General features: G+C 31.2%; 1 protein-coding gene and 1 long non-coding RNA gene across 2 annotated transcripts; both read left to right on the top strand.

The window, feature by feature from the left end:
- Positions 1–273: 273 nt before the first annotated feature.
- Positions 274–5,682, top strand: LOC124920153 (NAC domain-containing protein 89-like). Its single transcript, XM_047460575.1, has 3 exons — positions 274–469; positions 4,645–4,895; positions 4,990–5,682. The coding sequence occupies exons 1-3, from the start codon at positions 274–276 to the stop codon at positions 5,680–5,682; spliced, it is 1,140 nt and encodes a 379-aa protein (XP_047316531.1).
- A 268-nt stretch (positions 5,683–5,950) lies between these two features.
- LOC124922151 lies at positions 5,951–7,221 on the top strand. Its single transcript, XR_007097765.1, has 3 exons — positions 5,951–6,120; positions 6,294–6,478; positions 7,210–7,221. It is a non-coding gene; the product is annotated as an uncharacterized LOC124922151 (long non-coding RNA).
- Positions 7,222–18,248: the final 11,027 nt, after the last annotated feature.

The following is an 18,248-nucleotide window of genomic DNA, read 5'->3' as shown; positions in this document are numbered from 1 at the left end:
AATATGAGATTTAGATTAAGGAAATCCGGTCAGTTTACGCCGAGATTAGTCTGCCGCCCTCTGCATGACAACTGTTATGCCTCGACTGCATATTCCTCTAATGCATAGACACGTAATCACTCCACTATCAGGGCGGCGATACCACAAGATGCTTGTCATCGTAGGTATGTGTCCTTTTTTACCCTTATAACATTATATATATACACACATATTCTAGGGTTTATCATCTATTCTCAGTTTCTTTCATTTCTCTCTCTGTTGTTAGTTGTTACCATGGCTGCGCAAACGCCTATACAGAAGCTTAAATGGTTGGTACCCTTACCATCTATTTTCCCAGGTTTTAGATTCTCGCCGACTGACGGGGAACTGGTTCATTACTATCTCAACAAGAAGATCCAGGGCTTGGAGAGGAGCGTTTATGTCATTCCTGAGATTGACTTTAACAAATTCGAACCCTGGGATTTGCCAGGTGAAGTTCAAGATCTAAACTTTTTCTTTCTCTCTCTCTTTCATATAGATATGAATAAATAAATCATATATATATACATGGAAGAAGAACAGTACCTTCTCATATGGCTATATTTCCTTTTCAATTTTATTCAACTCATCCATAAGTCCGTACTGCTTTTTGAACAAGATATTCATATTTATTCAACTTATTCTTCTTTCCCTCTCTCTAAAAATTTGACCTTATTGTGTGCCTAGGGCTTACATATGTACCGGGTACATATATGTGTGTAATTTCTCCTTCCAATCCATGTAACCCTTCTCTTTTCCCTTCTATAACCTATTAAAACTTGTAGTTTTCTTTAATTAGCAAATTAATTTCTCTATTTAGGTTTTGTTATCTCAGGATCTATATGTTTTACTTATGTTTAAGGCTAGTCTTCGCGTTTTCAGGTCAGATCTATATAGATCGAGGCTTACAAATTAATTTGTCTCCTTAATTAGTAAGATCCTCTCCAAACCGACTGACTAATAACCTGATTGATTTTCTTGAAGCCTTTAAGTAAGTATCTTTGAAAGGCTAGGGTTCTTTAGTACTATTCAAGACAAGGGTTCAGATTGAGCACCTTCAAAAGGTTTACCTATTCTCAGTGAGGATTATCATACTTTAGAGGAAGTCTCTTCTAATTCCTCTCTTTTAATTTGGGTCAAGATGTATGGACTCGATCCCTGCGGGAAGGTTGATCATGTTGAAGAAGAAAGGATGGGAAGATATTATGGAGAGAAAATTTCACTAAAAACTTGTGTTTTGGTGAAAGATATCAAACAAATTGATTCATATTTGAGCTATCACAATATGCTCTCTAATGAAATGAAAGGATACTTTATATTTATGTTTAATTTGCTTCTATCATGCATACATGGAGCAGTACTGGAGACTTGAGCAGATTTGATTTCAACAAAAATCTGTGTAGCTTCATTTGTGGTAAATGAAGCTCCTCTAATAGTCTCCTTATTTAGTCACATGCCATGGCACGTAGATAAGTTGCACCCACATATTCTATTTCATACTTTGGTTTAAAGTGTGACAATGGCTTGTTTTTTCAAGTCCATTAAATATTATTATTTTCTAAGAATCCAAAATCTGAAAATTTGTATATCAACAATGTCTTCACAAAAATATCACAATCACTAGACCCATTCACCTTGAGTTTTAAGTGACTAGTGGACAAAGTAATACATTCCATAATCAATTGTACCTTCTTATACTTTTCAAAATTTTCAAACTTACAAAACACTTTAAAAGAATTGAACACATTGTTTCTCTATACATCTTCAAACTTTTACAATTCAATGTCATATTCTATGAGTGTGCTCATGAGAATACAACCGATCATGTGAAATTGAAAATGTTATTCACATACCTTTCTTGAGATATGATAATACCTACTTTAATTTGTTTTACTTCTAAGCCTAAATAGTATAACTTGAGTCCCATGTTGGTCCATTCAAACATATTCCCTTTGAATTAGTCAAAACAGATTTAGTTTTTACCTATGAAAAATATAAGATCCTTCACATAAAGACAAATAATCAAAATGTCATTATTATCATTTGACTTTACATAAAGAGTATACTCACTTAGGGAAAAAACTAATAGATTGGTACTTTCTTCTATCCATATAAGGTATTCTTCAATCTTAGAACTTTATTTTCGTGCCCTTTTGTTATGAAGTCTAAAGTTGTTCGATATAAACATCTAAAATATGTCTATTCAAGACTACGTAGCTACTTCACATCAAAGTTATAAATTTCCCACTTCCTTCAAGGCATAATGAGATTAGTAATTAGTCTCCATCTGAGTTAAATGTGCATAGACTTCATCATAGTCTACTCCATATTCTTGATTGTAACATTTTACAATAAGCCTTTTTTTATTAGTTTTGTATTGTGCACTTTAACTCTAATGGTTTTATGTTCATTTAGAAGTAGAATTAGTTCTCAATATAGTTCTTAAATTTCAAATACATTTATCTCATGTTTTTTGAGCTGTCTCTATCTCCTATCTTTATGCATATTCAATATATAGTTATGATTTGCATATACAAGAAAGGTACAATTCAATTGTATCAAAATAACTTCGTGTAAACTCTTCATTTTTTTTGTCTTTCCATTGATTTATCTCAATTACTGGGATGATTTGTGTAGTTATATCTTGAGTTAATATCACAATCTCTTCATTTTTTCTATTAAAATAAGGAAGAAATAACTCATAATCTTTTTCTTGTTTTATATTATATCCCAATTCCATGCACTTGACCTACATAATTTAATTGGGTTGTCGGTTGCTTAAAATTAGTAGGAAATAACTCACATCAAGCAAGACCCATGTCAAGCCTTTAGGATAAAGTCATCATTAAATAGTGAGGATGGTACTAATCCAAGATAATGGTTGCTCTTGATGTAGCTTATTTGGGAAAACTTTGTCTTATATGTTTTCTAAGGAGTCATATTTCACATTATTGATTGGGATGGATTAATTGGGACATCTCTTTCAATGTCACTTTCTCATTCATAAGTTTGAGAGTATCAAAGCTCAAATAGTCATCTAATTACGTGCCAAAACCATGTTAAAGATAGGTTTTTTACCTAATTATTTCTTCTTTCTCTTTGTTAGGGTTTCCTTGCCCATGCCTGTTTTCTGTTTTTATTCTTCATCATGCCCTCCAATTATTTTGTGTTCTAAAACCAAGATATTGTGATTCATCAATTACACATAACATATAATTGAATTTTGGGTGTTAAAATCAAACAATCTTTTTCATGACACATACATCTTCTATTTTATCTTCATATATTTTCATTTGGTTAAACCACCTTAATTACCCAAACAATATTTCGATATCAAACAAAATTCTTCGTTTTCAAGGATTTGAAAACACTACATAGGGATTGGGGTATCAGATTATTCACTTTGTCAATACATCCAAAAGATTTTGCTAAAATCTTCCAAAACTTCTTTTGAGGTGGTACTGTAGGCTTCTCAAACATGGAATCATCCAAACAAGGATGATGGTAAGGGCTTGTTACTCCTTTTTTTTGTCTTTTGAAACGTTTTATTCTCATTGAAAACAAATCGAGACCTTTAAGTAGAGTAAGTTAGTGGGTTAATGAGTTAGTAGCTTGTAAATAGGAGATTATATATGTAATATTTGTAGTAATTAATAAATGAAATAGTTATTGTATATGGATTATCTCTCTCGAAGACTTAGGCCATTCTTGTCTTATCTAAAATTCTTCTAAAACCCCTAGATATCTAAGTTGGTATGTGTTGCATCATTTTGAAACTGCATGCAAAAGACATTCTAAAATTGTAAATACAAATTAATTTATTTCAACAAATCAATTGTAAGTAATTTCAAGAATTTCCTTCTGTCAGAATTAGTTCTTAATATTAATCAACATTTATCTAGAAGTTTATGGTTAATTACTAAGGTCGAAAAGACAAATGTATTGATCAAATTCAAGTATATGGAAGATTTTTTTTTCTGTTTTGGTTGATTAGGTCATATGGTTATATGAATTGTGATAATGGCTCTCTTAATCTAGGAAAGCTAGATTATGGAAAGTTAGTTGAGGATATCTCAAAGGAGGGGAAGACATATATTCTAAGATTCTAAGAGTACATGAAGAGATTTACACTAATCAACCCACCCTTTGAAACAAATATTTTTTATGAACTGTTAGGGTTTGGGACTTTCCATAACAAATCAAGCTCTAAACTAAGGGCCCTCTAGTAGATTTGGTATGATTGTCAGACATTTGTAGTTTTATAGATAGATGGTTGGAATAGAATCCAATTGATATTTGTTTTAATTTGATATGAAATAGGGAAAGGTTATTAATCCCTAGCAGATCGATGAGAAGGGTTGATTGTTTAGAAGTCATGTACATGCAAAAATATATATGGTTTAGAATATAGTATTAGCCTATAAATTTAGGGTCAATATAAATTCCCTAATCTTCTCATAGGTTCTTAATTATGAAAGTACTCCTTAGAAGTCACAATCCATTGTCATCTAATTCTTAGCCAAATTTGATTGGATCTTCAAGTTTTATCTTGTATTATATGTTTAATTAGTTGTTTTTGTTTCATGGATGAAATTTGACTAGTTCTAGTTTACATGTTGTTCACAGATATGACTGTCATGCAATCGAACCTTGAGTGGTTCTTCTTCACTACCCGTGGTAATAGCTATCTGAAAGGATCTCAAAGTGCGAGAACAACGCAATGTGGCTACTGGAAAACATTAGGAAAGGAAAGCAATGTGAAATATGCCTCCAAAATTATTGGTAAAAAGAGTACTTTGTTTTTCTATATCGGCCATCCACCAAGAGGGCAGAAAACTGGGTGGTTCATGCATGAATTCTCTTCCGTTGACAAACAGGTCAGGTTTATTTTGATAATTTTGAGTACTGTGATCCAATGTTTTGTCAAATTTGTGTTTAATAATTTGTAAATTAACCTCAAACCAATTACAGAAGCACTCGGTTATTTGTCGTGTGCGAAGGACCAATGGAGAGATGTTAGATACAAGGCTGCCACACTTTGGGGAAAAATGGAGAATTAATGAGCACCCAAAACTACCTTTAGCTCTTGTGCAAAAACTTGCTCTTAGTAATAATAATAATATTACTAATAAAGGTAAAGGATTTATGATGATACATAATTCTGAATCAGAGCCAAAAGAAGCAGTTCATAAGATAGTTGCTGCAGAGAATCCCATGTCTAAATCCAAGCAAGTTGCTTACTATGATGATGATGATGAATTCTGTTTTGACAATGTAATGACAGATGATTTCATGAATCTTTTTAATGATGAGTCTTCACTGATGCCTAACACAAACAGCTTGCCATTTGCATCTTATGCAAATGAGTTTGAAGGAATTATTAATGGAAAAATGGAGTCCATGGGAACTTTCCAAATTCCTTCACAGGATGCAGCAGCCATAGTTGATAATTGGTATGACCTTGAAGGATGGCCGAGTGTTGAACCAGAGCAGCAGAAACAGTATCAGAAAAAGACAGGAGGTGGAGGAGGGGATAATATGTTCCTAGACAACATGAACATCAACACCAATATCGATTATGGCTTTGGATCTATGATGGTGGTAATTCTTTTTGTTTTTGTTTTAGCTAGGAAGAAGTCTATAACATCACTATATACAACTTAACTAAAATAATAAAACATAAAAATTGATTTGGGGGGGTGTTTTAGAATCTTTATGGGTTTCTTCCAAAAATAATATTTTTGATAAAAAAAAATTATGTAACTTGTGATTTGTGTTGAGATAAATTAGTAAAGTAAAAATTGCTAGGTAATAGTTTGTATTTAATTTGGAATATGGGGTTTGTTCCCATTGCAAAGTTTGGTGAGTTTTGTGTTTATTTGGATTGGTCTTTGATAATTTTATCAAAGTCAAAACAAGGCCTTATTAATAATATTAATATTAATCAGGAGGAGGAGAAGGATCTGATGATGATGAATTCAGAAATTACAAATAATCAACTTTTCTCAGACCTGTCTCCGATCATCACAAGCACTTCCGTCCTTCCCGATCAACTCTGCGAGCCACTGGATTTCACCTTTGAAGACCTCCTCTGATCGCCTGGTAGGTGTTATATACTCTTCTATTTTCCCCCTTCCCTAGAATAGAATCATTGATCCGATTCATTCTGCTACTTCAAAATTTGAGTTTGTTTTAGGGTTTTCCTTCCTAAGATTCCATTTTGTTGTTAGGGTTTATGATGAATTGGTCCAATTTTGAGATCTATTTTGTTACAGGTGCGGTGAGGGGAGAGACTTTGATGATGTCAAGACCTATGCTACTTGTGTTTCTTTTAATTATTATGATAGTAACTTCACAGTTTGAATGGAAGCAACCACTTGTCAATGATATTGAGGCAACACCTAGTTTGTCTCAGAAACAATTGCAAATCACTAAGAGGGAAGAAGCTGTTAAGGAGAAGGTGGGAAAAATATAACGTTTTGTATAATAATCTACTGTTTGTGTTTGCTGTGATTTGCTTTGCTTTGCTTTGCTGCAGTACTTTGAATTGTGTTGTAGATATATGTGTTATGTTGTTGGTTTGAGTGTGATGAAAAAGTTTTTGTGCTTGAAACTACAAACTGATAAGCACCATGATGTTTAATGTATGTTTATTTTTGTGTGAGTAATCATGCTTGTTTTACAGTATCCATTTGACAAGTGATTCGTGCAGAACAACTCTAGGAAGTTTGATACATTCTTGAATTTCCTTTTAGGACTATGATTTCCATGATATGATTGCTTTCTTATGGTGTTTATGTGCTTTTCACTCATCTTTTCGGACATGAAATTGATAGCCAGAAAGTATGAAAATTTATTGATCTATTTAAATTATGAAACATCTATTTCATAATACTCAATTCACTTTGTTGGCTGAATTTCATCAAACTGGTATGTTAAGAAATTTGAATGCTGTTATTTGAAATTAATACTGTCTTTTTGGTCTATCATCTTGTCCTTATGGTTCAGACTATGTTAATTGTGACTACCCATATAATTCAACACAATTTGATGAAACTGGTGTAAAAATGGTTTTGATTGAATGTTATTTGAATTGATTATGAACAGAATCAGGCAAAGTTAAATCTCATGTATGTAATTTGTTCATAAAATTTTTGGACTAAATTGAGAGCAGCAATATTATTGTTGCAGATCATCTTATCTGAAAAAAAGAATATTCAAAGACTGAATGAGCTTGTGAGGAATCTTAGGGAACAACTACTACAATGTAGAAGCAATAACAACAACGAGACCACAAACACTTTGACTGGATTATCTCTCTCAAAGGCTTAGGTCATTCTTGTCTTATCTAAAATTCTTCTAAAAACCTTAGATATTTAAGTTGGTATGTGACATCATTTTGAACTGAAAAAGACATTCTAAAATTTTAAATACATATTAATTAATTTATTTCAACAAATCAATGATAGGTGTGCTTTTAATTAAGATGGTCTCTTTTGCAGGTGATTTATTATCAATTTCACCTATATATAAGGAAGACATTTAAAGAATTTCCTTCTGTCAGAATTAATCTTAATGTTAATCAACTTTTGGCTAGAAGTTTATGGTTGATTACTAAGTTTGAAAAGGCAAATATATTGATCAAATTCAAGTATTTGGCAGGTTTTGTTTCTGATTTGGTCGTTTAGGTCATGATTATATGAATTGTGATAATGAATCTATTAATCTAGGAAAGCTAGATTATGGAAAGTTAGTTGAAGAGATTATAAAGGAGGGAAGACATGTATTCCAAGGGTAGAAGAGATTGACACTAATCAACACACTATTTTAAACACAAGTATTCTTCTATGAACCCTTAGGGTTTAAGGGACTTTCCATGACAAATTAACCATAGAGTTGGTATGATTGTCAGACCTTTGTAGTTTGATAGATAGATGGTTGGAATAGTATCCAGTTGATATTAATTTTAATTTTATATGAAATAGTTAAAGGTTATTAAACCCTAGATCGATAAGAGGGGTTGACTGTTTAGAAGTCATGCACATGCAAAAAAGATATATATAGTATTAGCCCTATTAATTTAGGGTCAATATCTATTCCATTGTCATCTGATTTCTTAGCCAAATTTGATTGGATCTTCAAGTTTTATCTCATATTATATGGTCAATTAGTTGTTTTTATTTACTGGATGAAATTTGACTTGTTCTAGTTTACATGTTTACAGGTATATCCGTCATACAATCGAACCTTGAGCAGTTCTACTTCTCTATCCTTGACAAGAAGTATCCGGAAGAATCTCCAAGTGCGACAACTACTCAATCTGGTTATTGGAAAGCTTCGGGAAAAGAATGCAATATAACGTATGCCTCAGAAATTATTGGTAAAAAGAGGACTTTGTTTTTCTACATCGGTCATGGGGAAGAATGGCAAATTATTCGCCGCTAAAAGTAAACTGGCTGCTTCTTCATGTATGAACTTTCTTCCATTGACATACAGGTCAGGCTTACATTGATAATTTTGAGTACTGGGATCATTGTCAAAATTCTTTTTTTCTTAATTTGTAAATTAATCTCAAACCAATTACAGAAGCTCTTTGTTATTTGTCGCCTGCGAAGGAGCAACGGGGAGATGATAGATACAAGACTGTCACAGTTTGGGGAAGAATGGCAAATTATTGAGTAGAGTGGTGAACCGGAGGAGCAGAATCAGTATGAGAAAGAGACGGGAGGGGATCATTTATTCTTAGACAACATTAACATCGATCATACTTCAAATGGACCAGCTTCAGACACGACAGAAAATGTAAGCTAAAGCAAAAATATAAATATATCAGTTTCTTGTTTCAACATTTTTTAATTTATAGTTTTTCACAAAGCAGAGCCATGCGAGCAGTAGCAAAAGCCAAAAAAGGAAAAAATCCGCATCACATTCAAAATGATCGGATGGTTGGAACATTTATTTGACGAATGAGCCCGATCAGGTTGGATGGTCACTAACTGATGCACACAATGACAAGTGGTTTGCATCTATTGACGATGAAATTGTACCAAAATCAACAACTCTTGCTTGTCAAGCTTATTATTTCTATGCCGCTAACCAATAGAGGTGAGTTCAAACTCGTCTAAAATCTTCTATCAATGTTTTTTGTCTTTACTCCATTGGACCACCATCATATTAGACTTTCTTCCTATAATCTTTCTTAGTTCAATAATAATGAATCTTTACAAGACTTAATGTGTTTCTCTTGTAGTTTGATTTTCTTAAGATTGACAAAGTTGGGTGTTTATTTATTATTTGTTTGATTTGGAAAGTAATATATTGCATCTGAATTGTTTTTAACATGTTTTTTTTCTTATTAATATGAATTTGATTGTTTAAGCTTCTTGTCAATCTCTCTTTTCTTACATATATGTCTATTATATATATAGTCAAACAAGATCTCTCACTTTGTTTGTGAGCATACATAAGTTACAAAAATGAAAGCCAATTTTGGGATTATCTTTATTTAGAAATAATTTATAAGCTTTTGATTTTTTTTTTTTATTTTTTTTTTAAGATTAGCACTAATTAAATGATATTTTGAATGAGAATCGAATAAGTTAAAGACATTTTAAGTAAGACTCTTGTACTTGAATAATTAATAAATGTTTGGACATAATCTAATAGGTCAGGTTGTGATTTTAAAACTTTTCTCTATATGTGTTTCTAAATTAGACAGTAGCATGCAAATGAAGGAGCAATTTTATCATTGTGAAATAGGAAATTAGGGTTTGAGTTCAAAGTTAACAATTTAGGTTAATAATGAAAAAAATACATATATAGTATGTTATATTTTTTACATTTTTTTGTGTGGATGATTTGAATTATATGATTGATTAGAAAATAAATTAGAAAAAATTTGTATTATATTAATAAGTCTTGTGCTGATTGGATTATTTAAATAATCTTTCAATAAATGCAGTTGTTTTATGCTTATTTCAATATATGAATTAAGTTGTATGAATATGTCTTATTTTTTAAAGAAAATAATATTTGTTTTATTATATACTAATATTTTTTAACGTATTTTCACCTAAAATAATTTTATTTTCAAAACTTTAACTAGAAACATGATTATTAAATAATTCTAATCCAAAAAAGCTTTAAAGAAATGTAACAAATAATAATATGTCATCAATATTAATTAATATAACTTATAACTAAAAATTAAGTTTAATCTTTAATTTTTCAAATTTAAAATATTTTAAATGTGTTTTTAAGTGAACATATTTTTTTTGGAAAAACGACTTAGGTGTCATTTCATTAAAAATTCCCAAAAATGGGAAAAAAAACCCAAGTTTAAGAGATCATTCTAGACAAGCCTAGAATGATTTTGAAGTCGTAACATTATGAATAAAAACTAAAAATCTAAAAACGTAAATGAATTATCTGATTACACTTTCAATTCTAGTGAGTTTAAAAAACGGTAAATTCCAGTTCCTAACGATATTCCAATTCTGCTTCGTGCTTGGAATTCTTGTTCATGTGCCCGCGAGGGCGCTGCAATCCGATACAATATCTTTCCATAACTCTTCAACGCTCCTGCGGGTTCTACCATATACTCTTGTATTCCGTTCTTGCCAAATGTTATACACCACTACTACAAACCCGCACTTGAACACGCTTGTTGGAAATCTATTTTCCTTGGTTTTGAGTAGTGCTGCATCTTTGATTTAATTCCATTCTCTCGGGAAACTGATTAGCTCCAAGCTTTTAAAGAATATGTCCCAAAGCTCTGAAATAATACAGCAGCTCCCGAATAGGTGATCTATTGTTTCTTCATTTCCTCTACATAGAAGATAACTCGTATCAGAGATGCTCATATACTTGCTGATACGATCGCGAGTGCTGAGTCTTTCCTATAAGGCGAGCCATAGAATGAACTGGTGTCTAGGGATAATCTCCGTTGTCCATACAAGAGGATCCCATTCTACTTTCTGTGTTTTTTCCCGAGTTACCTCCCATATTTTCTTCGATACCAACTTCTCATTGTCCTCAGCTTTCCATTCATGAATATCCGATCTGTCGTGTAGTTGTATGTTACTTATATGATCAAGTATCCTCTGTCCTTCTAGATTTTTTCTCAAGAGTGAGTCTCAATCCCTTTCTTTAATGTCTCTGATTTTCGCTTCTTTGCAGTCCCTTCTGATGCGGGTACTTTGAAACTCCTCATTGTGGATGATAGGCTGGTTTTCGAACTAGGGGTCGTGCCAGAATAGAGTGTATTTCCCGTCTCCTATCCGGATGTCATAAAGATTTGCAATATTGCTTCTTAGTTTAAGAATCTTTTTTAGAAACCAGCTCATACCTTCATGAATTTTGCAGGTCCAGATGCTGGTTTCGAATTTCATAAACCTCGTATGCACCCATTTGATCCATAGTGACTCCTAATTGCGCTCTAAAGCCCACAGATGCTTGAAGGTGAGAGTCTTATTCCACTCGATACAGTTCTTCAACTCGATGCCACCCTCATCCTTCGGTTTCAGAGAGCGGTCCATTTAACTTTTTTTCCTCCTCTTCCTCTACTGCTCCAAATAAAGTTATTCATTAGTGTATCGAGCTCCTTCATTACCTTCTTCGGAATGACCATTTGCTGCGCCCAGTAGCCAACTATGCCCATGACCGCGGTTTTTATAAGTTCGATCCTCCCTGCATAAGAATGTTTTTTCGCTGCCCAACCAGATATCGTGTTTTTTACCTTTTCAATCAGCGGCTTGCAGTGTGAGATCTCCATCTTCTTCGCGGTTAACGGAATTCCTAAGTACCTTACGGGAAAACTGCCTTACTTGATGCCAATGATGTTGAAGATGTCATACTTCATTTCGTCATTCACGCCTCCATAAAATTCATCATTTTTGATTTCATTAATAGTTAAACTTGTAACCTCAGAAACTATTATAAGGTTATATATTCTTTTAAAATGACGCAACAAAATTAACAGTATTTTTTATAAAAAATTATTATATAATTAAAATATAAATTTATGAAAATTTTAAATTGCAGTTATACCAAATAAGAACCATTTAAGATTAATGTGCTTTGACAAATTAGCTTACTAATTGCTTTATTTGTTATGAGAACTTATTCTAAATCTCAACTATGTATTTAAACAAATTGTATTAAATATTAATTTAAATTTAAATAAACTATACATATGAGTATGACAATTATTATTAAAATAAAATAAGGCAATCATTTTATTTATTAAACAAAAGACAAAGTACAATATAATGAAAACACACCAATTTTTTAAATGATCTTTAAGAATCATAGTTACTCTATACACTGCTCGTTTGGTTAAGTGTTATCAATTTATTTTATACAAAGTATGGGACAATTAATATTTTCATATAAAATTATATAATTTAATAAAGCTCGGATTCCCTGAAAACTTGAAATAAAAATTGAAAACAAAGAATTTTATAATTATCCTTCTTCTTTCTCATTTAAGGTTATAAATTTTATTTTTATAATTTTGATTATTTAATAAATAAATAACTTAACTCATACTATTTTCTATTTTTTTAGTATATTCTATTACAATAAATTATATTACTTACAATGAAAACGATAGAAACATAAATAACATTTATTCATTGTAGTCAAATAATAAAAGAAGATTCAGCCAGTTTTTATTTTAATTTTTGATTTGTTTGCAATTATTGGTTACCTGCCCTCATAAAAATGTATTCAATAATTTATCCAAAAAAAAATTAAATCAATCAAATAATAAATATCTTTCGAGAAATGTGTCAAATTATTTTATTTATAATTATTTTATCAAAATATCGTGGAGTTTTAATTTGAATTAAGTGTAAAAAATATTGAAAATAAGGATAAAACAAATTATAGGGTCAAAATTGAACAAAAATAAGTTGTTGGACTGTTTAGTTAAAACTAGGGTTAATTTTTTATTTTATTTTTTGAAAAAAACGACTAAGCGTCGTCTCATAAAAAATTCCAAAAAACAGAAAAAAAACCAACGACTTTAAGAGATTATTTTAGACAGGCCTAGAATGATTTAGAATTCGTAACATTATGAATAAAAACTAAAAAACTAAAAACGTAAATAAATTATCTGATTACAATGTTTTCAATTCTAGTGAGTTAAAAAAACGGTAAATTCCAGTTTTACAGATATTTCAGTTATGCTCCGTGCTTGGAATTCTTCTCCACGTTCCCGCGAGGGCACTGCAATAGAAGACAACTCGCGTACGTGATGCTCATATACTTGCTAATACGATCACGAGTGCTGAGTCATTCCCAGAAGACGAGCCATAGGATGAACTGGTGTCGAGGGATAATATTCGTTGACCATACAAGAGAAGCCCATTCTACTTTCTACGCTTTTTCCCGGGTTACCTCCCATATTTTTTTCGATATCAGCTTCCCATTGTCCTCAGTTTTCTATTCATGAATATCCGGTCAGTTTTATATGAATATTTTGAAACTCCTCCTTGTGGATGATAAGCTGGTTTTTGAACCAGTGGTCGTGCCATATCCAAACAATCAAAAGTAATTTACAAAAGAAAAACAGATAGTATCAAACAAAATGAAGAACATATATGAATCCAATAACATTTACAGAAAATAAACCTCAAATTTCAGATTGATATTGTATTACAGATAATAATAACACTTACAGAAAAGGCAGATAGTCTTTAATTGTTATAGTAGAATCAGTATTCAACCAGCTAAATAAAACACTCAACAAATCTCACTATCATTCAAGAATGGAAAAAGGATTTTCAGAAAAATAGCTTTTTGAATACCAGGGATGATGACTTCGTAGTGCTTCTCTCCCTTTTCTTCTAAAAGCTCTCATTTATAATTATAGTTGTTTGGGGCCATCTAGAAATTTCTTCGACGCGATCTTCTCAGCGGACATAGGGGAGAATAGATCTAGTCGACAAATAGGTGTCGATGTGGTCTTCTCGGCGGGAATTGGGAGACTAGATCTAGTCGACGAACAGGGAAGATCGTGTCATCTTGGATTTGAGGAGGATCACGGAAGGATCAGACATACCACGTTCTTCTCAGCATCTACAACTTCACCGGGGAAATCGACGAGTTGTGGTTGATCTTTGAGTGTCTTACTTTTCTTCCCCCATAAGACGGAAAGAATAATGTGATTTTGGAGAAAATGTGAAATGAACAAGGAAGAGGAAATGACACTTCGTCTTCTGGTTTGTTAAAGAACCGTTCAAATGAGCAAATAAAATGACTCTTCATCATTTTGTTGTTTTTAGAGTTTGGTTAATTGTAAATGGGCCCCCTCGGATTGCAGCACTCTCGCGGGAAATGTTGATAAGAATTCCAAGCACGGAGCAGAACTGAAATATCTGTAGGAACTAGAATTTATCGTTTTTTAAACTCACTAGAATTGAAAACATTGTAATCCGATAATTCATTTACGTTTTTAGCTTTTTATCTTTTATTGAGAATGTTACGACTTCAAAATCATTCTAAGCCTGTCTAGAATGAACTCTTAAACTCGTAGTTTTTTTTTTCCATTTTTGGGAATTTTTAATGAAATGACGCTAAATCGTTTTTCAACAAAAAAAAATGGGCTCTTTTTTTTCTTCTTATTTTCCATAAATGGGCATTGGACTACTACGCTCCTTTGGGCTCCTTTGGGCCTGAATTCACAAAATAAAATGAAATTAAAAAATAATATATATACATTATTCCTTATTTGATTTTATTATTTTTAAAAATAAACGATAATATTAATAATTATGGATATATTAAAATATCCTAATATTAACTAACCATTTATTATTTATTTTATTTTTCTAATACTAAGATATTTACAAAATAAAGAATATCGATAATAATTAATCAATTTTTGTCAAACTCAATTATTATTTTATTTATTATTTTGATATAATTTGGCCAACTAATTTTATATTTCCCAAAATACCTCTAAATAAATAAATAAAATAATAAATTTCTAAATAAATAAATAAAATAATAAATTTGGGAAGTAAAAAATGAGTGTTTACAATATTATTCTATCCATTAACTATGAGTCTATTTTTGTAAGGTAAACCATATTTTTGGAATCAAACAAATAAGTTAATGTTTAAATAACTAATATTTGACTTTTATGTACTACTACGTCAAGTCTGCTTTAAATCGTCATTTTGGATCTATAAAGAAAATAGAGAATTACTTTGAGATAGACATGTTAAAACAACCCGTTTCGGACACTACAAAAAAATGTAAGTTAAAAAAATATAAATATCTCAATTTTTCTTTCTTCAATTTCTCTTAATTTTTAGTTTATACAAAGTAGAGCCCTATGAACAGTAGCAAAAGTCAAAAGGGGAAGAAATCGACATCAAATGCAAAAAGATCAACTGGATTGAATTTTGATCAAATAAATGTTACGATCAGGTTAGATGGTCACTAAATGATGTATTCAGTGACAGTTTATGTGCATTTATCGGTCGTGAAATTATACAAGAATCAACAATCCATGTTTGGAATGCTTATAATTTGCCAAACAAGGGTTGTCGATTATGGTATAATTTCATTGCCACTAAATGCACACCACTTGTAACTAGATGTATCAGTTAATGACCATCTAACTTGATTGGGCACATTCATTTGATGAAAGCTCTATTTATCTGATCTTTTTGTATTCGATGTTGATTTCTTCCCTTTTGGCTTTTGTTGTTGCTCGGGTCTTCTTTGTGTAAACTATAATTTAAGAAAAATCGAAACAAGAAATTTGGATATTTATATTTTTCTTTAATTTTAGCTTAAATTTTTTGTAGTGTCCGAAGCTGGTCGTTTTAGCATTCTTATCTCAAGATAATGTTCCATTTCCATTTTGAACCTGAAATGATGGTTTGAACCGATGTCAATTTAGTAATGTAGAAAAACCACATATTAGTTAGTTATTTAAGCAACAACTTGTTTGTTTCCAAAAAATTGGTTTATCTTACAAAATTAATAGACTGGTGTTTATGGATAAGATAATGCAATAACTTTGTTAAGGATTTGAATCATAAATTCTATTTGGTTTAGTTTAAACTCATGTCTATATCTATTTGTTACTAACAAAGAAATAATAAGCAATCCAAACGTGGGTTAATTGTTGATTCTAGTACAATGCATTTAAATATGCACATCATTTTACACTGAATGCATCGAATTAGGGACCACGACTTTTTGAATAATATTAAAAAATTAACAGTATTTTTTTCATACAAAATTATTTTATAATTAAAATATAAATTTAGAAAAAAATTAAATTATAGTTATCAATAACTAAATAAGAACAGTTTCAGATTCATTGTGTTTGACAAATGAGTTCAATTATTATGTACTTATTCTAAATCTTAATTATTTAAATAAATAATAATAATGTTATTTTAAATATAAATATAAATTTAATAAAATATACATATAACCATTATTATTAAAATAAAATAAGGTAATCGTTTTATTTAATAAATAAAAGACAAAATACTATGTAAAAATAACAAATTTTAAATGATTGGCTGTTTTTGGTTAAATCTAACCATTACACTAATATTTTTATATACAAATATATAATTTAATAAAATCCTGCAAGAGAACCCTCCAAGTAGAGAGACATGTAAGAGAGACATGTAGGTTAGGATGTGGTGGGTTAAGCCACAAACAAAGAGAAAGTTTAAATTATTTCTATTTTTTTTACTTTCAATCTAATTCACTGTTTGATAAAATATAAAAAAAAAATTGTTTAAATTTTTGTTTAAAAAATATTAATATTAATTCCCTTATATATTAATACTTATTTTTTATTAACTATTTTTATTCAAAATTATAGTTTTTTTAACTGACCAACCATTTAATTTCACATTCATCCATAAATTTAATCAACTTCTCATCTAGTCCTCTTATTTCACATAAATCAAATCAACCCATCAAATTTACCTATTTTAACCATCAATATAATTTTTCTCACGTAGCACTTCTAACATTTTTTTAATAAAGTTGAATTTGTGTGTAAAAATGAACAAACTGTTTAACTGAAATCAATAATGAATAAATAATTATAAATTAAAATAATCATAATTTTTACACAATATAGTAAAAAATATATTCTCATAAATAAAGTAAGCAAACAACAATGAAAAGTTTTTTTTTGAAAAAACGACTTAGCGTCATTTCATTAAAAATCCCTAAAAATGGGAAAAAAACCACGAGTTTAAGAGATCATTCTAGACAGGCCTAAAATGATTTTGAAGTCGTAACATTCTAAATAAAATCTAAAAAACTAAAAACGTAAATAAATTATCTGATTATAATGCTTTCAATTCTACTGAGTTTAAAAAACAGTAAATTCCAGTTTCTACAGATATTCTAGTTCTGCTCCGTGCTTGGAATTCTTTTCCATGTTCCCGCAAGGGCGCTGCAATCCGATACAATATTTTTCCATAACTCTTCAACTCTCCTGCGGATTCTGCCATATACCCTTGCATTCCGTTCTTGCCAAATGTTATACACCACTACTCCAAAGCCGCACTTGAACACGCTTGTTACAAATATATTTCCCTTGGCTTTGAGTAGTGCTGCGTCTTTGATTTCATTACATTCGCTCGGGAAACTGATCAGGTCCAGGCTTTTATAGAATCTGTCCTAAAGTTATGAAGCAATACATCAGCTCCCGAATAGGTGATCTATGGTTTCTTCATTTCCTCTACATAGAAGACAGTTCGTGTCCGGGATGCTCATATACTTGCTGATACGATCACAAGTGCTGAGTCTTTCCCAGAAGGCGGGCCATAGGAAGAACTGGTGTCTAGGGATAATCTTCGTTGACCATACAAGAGGAGCCCATTCTACTTTCTGTGCTTTTTCCCGTGTTACCTCCCATATTTTCTTCGATACCAGCTTCCCATTGTCCTCAGCTTTCCCCAGAAGGCGGGCCATAGGAAGAACTGGTGTCTAGGGATAATCTTCGTTGACCATACAAGAGGAGCCCATTCTACTTTCTGTGCTTTTTCCCGTGTTACCTCCCATATTTTCTTCGATACCAGCTTCCCATTGTCCTCAGCTTTCCATTCATAAATATCCGGTCTGTCGTGTAGTTGTATGTTACTTATATGATAAGTATCCTTTGTCCTTCTGGATTTCTTCTCAAGAGTGAGTCCCAATTCCCGTCTTTAATGTCTCTGATTTTTGCTTATGTGCAG

The sequence above is a fragment of the Impatiens glandulifera genome, chromosome 1 (genome assembly GCF_907164915.1).
Source record: "Impatiens glandulifera chromosome 1, dImpGla2.1, whole genome shotgun sequence".
Classification (NCBI taxonomy): domain Eukaryota; kingdom Viridiplantae; phylum Streptophyta; class Magnoliopsida; order Ericales; family Balsaminaceae; genus Impatiens; species Impatiens glandulifera.
The sequence above is the reverse complement of the archived record's forward strand: the minus strand, read 5'-3'. Positions and strand labels throughout refer to the sequence as shown.

Excerpts from the sequence above, each read along its gene's own strand:
- LOC124920153 (XM_047460575.1), top strand. The coding sequence starts at position 274 with ATGGCTGCGCAAACGCCTATACAGAAGCTTAAATGGTTGGTACCCTTA. Across the intron at positions 470-4,644 it reads CGAACCCTGGGATTTGCCAG|ATATGACTGTCATGCAATCG; the intron begins GTGAAGTTCAAG and ends TGTTGTTCACAG. Across the intron at positions 4,896-4,989 it reads TCTCTTCCGTTGACAAACAG|AAGCACTCGGTTATTTGTCG; the intron begins GTCAGGTTTATT and ends AACCAATTACAG.